Source organism: Pteropus alecto, unplaced genomic scaffold, assembly GCF_000325575.1.
Source record: "Pteropus alecto unplaced genomic scaffold, ASM32557v1 scaffold479, whole genome shotgun sequence".
NCBI classification, from domain to species: Eukaryota; Metazoa; Chordata; class Mammalia; order Chiroptera; family Pteropodidae; genus Pteropus; species Pteropus alecto.
In genome coordinates, this window is record NW_006492031.1 from 2547596 (window position 1) to 2552567 (window position 4972).

Here is a 4972-nt window from a genome sequence, read left to right on the forward strand (position 1 = left end):
AGAGAGAGAGCTTTAGAAACCTATTTCAGAGTAACTTTTTAGTGGCTTTTCCCCTTTGTTTGAGGGTTTTGCTAGACATCAGGCCCTGTCAAACTTCTGGTGTTTTAGGTTGTTCAGGATGTCAGACCTAGAAGTGACTTATTAACTATTTAGTGTTCTTGTTTTGGAGCTAACGAAACTGAAGCCCTGGGTAGTAAGTTGTCCATGGTCACTCAGTTCAAAACCAGGACTAGTTCTCCAGTGGCTTGGTGTCCAGGGCAGTACTCACTCTACCACAACAGGCTGGTTCTTTGGTTTTCTGAACTCTGGCTAACTTTTGGTCCTGTCTCCAGGTGGACTCCATGCTTTGCTAGTGCATATCTTGCCTTCCCTTCAGCTTTCCTGCCTGCCTTCCCTGTCCCTGGCACGTCAGGTATTCACAGTTTCCCTCCTGTCAGCTCTTGCCCACACACATCTTTGCTGTGTACTGAACTACCAGGTCCTGCAAACCTCCATACTTCCAGCCCAAGGAAATCTGTGCTTTAGGGTCTCTAAGGCCTCCAGAGTCCCAACTGGGTGACACCCAGAAGGTACACACAGGAGGGCTCTTCTTTTTGCCCCAGAACCTGTTTCTCTCTGTTCTTTTCCACTCCATTCTTTCCCCTGTCTTCTTTGCACTCTCTTTGTTCAAGCTCCCTGTCTTGCTCTTCTGCTTCATATTTCATTTTCCTCTTTTCTCTCTCCTTCCAAATCCTTAGCCTTTCCCCTCTTCCTCCTTCCCTGCCGTCATTTTCGTGTTTGCACCTTCCTGGTTCTCTTTGTGTTCTGCCCTGTTCCTCTCTTCCTTTCCTTTACCCGTCTTTCCCCTACTTTCCTTCCGCTGACCCTTCAACACATCTGTTTCCAATCTGGGTCCTGGAGGCGCCTGTTTGAAACAAAAAGCTCCCCCACCCTCAGGAACCTGGCACAAAAATTCCTGAAGAAACCTTCCCTCCCCCAATTCTCCAGTTTCCCCCAGATACTCCTGAAACTAAACACCAACCCCCAAAAGGACCCTCCACATCAAACGGTTCACGGCCAAACTGGACCAGGAACCACCCCCAGTCCCAAGCCTGCTCCAGGGCCCAGATGTGTGAGCCGTTTTCCATGGCCGACTGGGCGGTCCTCCGCAGCCAGATGTGCTCCTCTGTATGCGAGAGGCAGGGACAGAGGCGTCCGGCTCACTCCAGGGACTGCGGGAATATCCGACGAAAGCCAGCATCCTGGCTCAGACGCAGGAGTGTGTTTGCCCGGCAGTCCTGTCTCCCGCCCGCCCCGAGGCACTCACCTAGCCAGAGGAGGAGGAGGAGGGTCATCCCGATGCCCGGGGCGAGCACCTCCCGGCTTAGCCGCTGCCTGGGATGGCGGGGCGCAGCTGACGGACCTCGGGCGAACTGGGCGCGGCGCCTCGGGGTGCGCGCTGGGTGTCTGCGGCCATGTGCCGCCGCGGAAGCGGCCCCGCGCCCCGCGCTCCCGGGCGCAGAGGGGCTTCCAGCGCGCGCCCCACCAGCTAGCGCTTGGACAGGAGCTGGGACCAAGGTTAGGAAGGAAAAGGAGAGGCGGAAAGAAGCTACCGCTTCGTGAAACACTTTTCCCTGTTTGGAAAGAAAAGGAGTGAAGAAAGGGGCGGGGGGGGGCGGATAGAGTGAGCTGGAACCACATGGTTGCCTCCTCCCGGCAACCCCTCCCTCTCTCCTCGTTCGCCCCCGCCCTCCCAGCGTTGGAGGGCGCCGCAGGGGAGTCAGCTGGGCAGGGCCCCACCTCTGGGCCTGAGGGGACTCCGGGTGAACCCAGGCGGTGTGGCTGCGCGGGGTGCTCGGTGTAGGACAGATTTTCTGTGTTGGAGAGTCTGTAACACTTAGGCCAAGAGTCGAAGGATGAGGCCTTGTCAGTCTGCTCTGTTCTCACTTTGACCTTCTCTCCCTGTCTCTCGCATCTTTTTCTCTCTCACACACACACTCACTGATTCCTTTTCTCACAAATCTGTCTTTTCTCTCTCTCTCTCTCTCTCTCTCTCTCTCTCTCTTTCTGTCTGTCTCTCCCTCTCCCTCCCTCCCCTCTCTCTCCCTCCCCTCTCCACCGCCCCCGTGCCCCCCTCTCTCCATTTTTCTCCTATTTACATTCTTCTGGCCTTTCCTCTCTCACCTTCTCCCTCCCTGCTTTCCTCCCTCCTTTTCTCTTCTCCTTGGCCTCCCTGTTTAGTTTTGTCAGCATGATACAGACTGACCATACAGACAATTGAGCCTGGAAGTGACAAGATAGCCAAGCACCCATGTGATTGTTCTGACTCGCTGCCGGTGTTGGTACCACAGCCACCTTCCACTGGCTTTCCCTTGGCCTTTTGCATTGGCTCTTTCTCAGTCTGTGGTCTGTATCTAAGGTAGCTCACTCTAAGGTCTGGGCGGAGGTGATCTGGCCATCCCTCCAGGGAACAGGGGCCGGAACTCAGTAAAAGGGTCTGTTACAGGAAGCACTGGAGCAAACCACATTGCACCATCCCCTGACCCTATTTCAGAGAGAAAAGAAGGCAGAGGGCATGGCCTTTCCTCCGTGTGAGGGCAGATGCTCCCAGGCACCAGTGACCCCACCTAAGAGGCAGAGAGGGGGTGGCAGTTGGGAAGGTAGTGTCTGGATGGCCCGGGTCCTGTCTACTTTTGAGGACTCTGCAGCTCCCCAGCAGTGCAATTGGACTAGAAAAGAATAGGAAAATGACAGCAGTGCTCAGTTCTCAACTGCCTATAGCTCATGCTGTGCAACTGTGTCCTGTTGCTCTGGACCTTCAGTTTCTGGTCCTCAGCCTCTGGATGTCCCTGGGGCAGTGGATTCTCCTTTAGCCCCTGAAGACTTGAGGAACAGCTCACCTTTGACCACACCAGTGCCTATATTGGGAGCTGGGGCCAGAGCTCGGAGAAGTCAGGTTGCTGTAAGAATTAACCCCTACAGGCCTGGCAGGCTGCTGGATCACACACTTGCCGTGATTTTTCCAGTCCTCCAGTCTTCTCTCCAGAGTTCTTAGATCCCAGAAGCTATACAGTACTAATTAGCTAGTACTTTCAGGCTATAGTGAAAACCAAGCCATTTCATAGATGAGGAAAGCAGAGGCCTGGAGAGGTTATGGGATTCTCATGAGTTCACTCAGAAGGGTTGGCAAAAGCAGGGGCTGTTGGGATCAGCCGTAGAGTTGCTTTAGTAGAATTCCAGTATTTATTCACTGCCTTCCCCCGCTTCCCACCTTCTTCAATGACTATTATGCGCCTATGCTGTGCCAGATGCTTTTTAGGTGTTGAGAACACAAAATGGGTAGAACTTGGCTACTGACAGTTTTTAAACATTTGGAGCTAGTATATCATAGCATCAACTATGGACCAGAAAATAGGTTAATTATTTAATATTTATTTTTTAAACTTAATTCTTATGACAATGCTAAAACATAGGCATTTTTTACTCCATTTTAACCTAAAGAGGTTAACTATCTTGCCCCAGGTCACACAATATTAAAACCCCCCCATGACAATATTAATATTCTAAAATATTGTTATTTTTATATCATAAAATATTTAAAAGTTCTCTGACTCTGAGTACTTTGACTTTTTATTTTCTATTTCTTGTCTAATAGAAGGAATTTTAGCAATATAAATTGGCAGCTTTTGCCCACTATTGGATTGGCCAAGAGTAGAGAGCTTTAGTATCTTTTTCGTACCCATCAGGCTCCTTGCCTCCAGGCTTTAGTATAGACAGTAGACATTTTCTCAATATTATGCAAAGTGATGTGCATATGCAGCTTCAAGACAAGTCCCTTATCCTCCCCACTCTATGGGGATCTAAAGAACGCCACCCTAAACCTCTTCTCTAGAAGAATTCTAGAGCCAAATTAGGGTGTGCTTAAAACACTGGATGAAAAACCTGAAGCAGAGGAACTGGTTAGAACCTGTTGCATTAAGTGGGGAGATGAGATGAGAGTAGTGAAACAAACAAAGAAGATATTTGGAAGAAAGATTTGACAGATTAAATACCCAATGGTCATTGTGGGTAGGAGAGGGAGTGGAAGACAAAAGAGGCACCAAAGATAAGTATAAATAATCTGATATATTGTTATATATTCTAAGACCTCCTAGTATATGCCAGAGATTATAAGCATCATCGGTAAGCCTCATAATACCATATTATAATGAGGAAACTATGATCAAGAGAGTAAATAAATTGTTTATCATTACAGGGTTAGTCAATGACTGAGGCAAGATTTAAGGTCAGAAGATTGAAAGCGCAGTCTTTTGATGGTACTACTAACAAACTGAGCATCAAGTAAGTTAACTTGTCAGGAAGGGAAAGATAAATTTAATTTGAAACATGGTAACCTTGAGAGGATGATAAACTATTATCCATCTATCAATTCATTCATCCATCCATAATCCATTTGCCAATTTTTTTCAATCTATAATTCAGTGAATCTTTGTTAAGTACTATGTGCCAAGCCCTGGGAAATCAATGGTGAACAAAGTAAAAGTTGTCCTTGCCCTCCAGGTGTTTATTGTGAGTTAGGGAAGATGGACAACAAACAAGTAATCACAATGTGGGGTGAGAGATACACCAAAAAGGAAAGTGTAGAGTGCTATGGAGCTGATAGCAGGACCCTGTCCCTAGTGCAGGAGATGTCAAGGAAGACCTGAGAGGAGGGGGATAGTCCTGTGAACTCAGTGGGAGGAGAGCACAGTGAGAAAGAGGGAGATCTGTGATATTGTCTCTTCTCATGGGGCACCCAAGAACCATGAACTATGTCTTTCAATCCCTTTGAGCTCCAGTATCCAGCTATGCCCAGTTGTCTCAGATGAAGACACATGCTCATGAAGGAGTTTAGGAGAAGGCAGTTTTGGAATAATGGAAAGAGCTCTGGGCTAAGAGGCAGATAGTTTGAGTTCTTAGTGGCTTTGAATAGGTCACTTCAGTGAACCTCCCT

The 4972-nt window shown here is 48.7% G+C and overlaps 1 protein-coding gene across 1 annotated transcript in view; it reads right to left on the reverse strand.

The window, feature by feature from the left end:
• CLMP (CXADR like membrane protein) overlaps nucleotides 1–1636 on the reverse strand; it is an 86758-nt gene extending 85122 nt beyond the window's left edge. The window contains exon 1 of the mRNA XM_006925256.3: nucleotides 1307–1636. Coding sequence (XP_006925318.1) covers nucleotides 1307–1334 — 28 coding nt within the window. The 5' untranslated portion in view covers nucleotides 1335–1636. The remainder of the gene's footprint in view (nucleotides 1–1306) is intronic.
• Between the last annotated feature and the right edge of the window lie 3336 nt (nucleotides 1637–4972).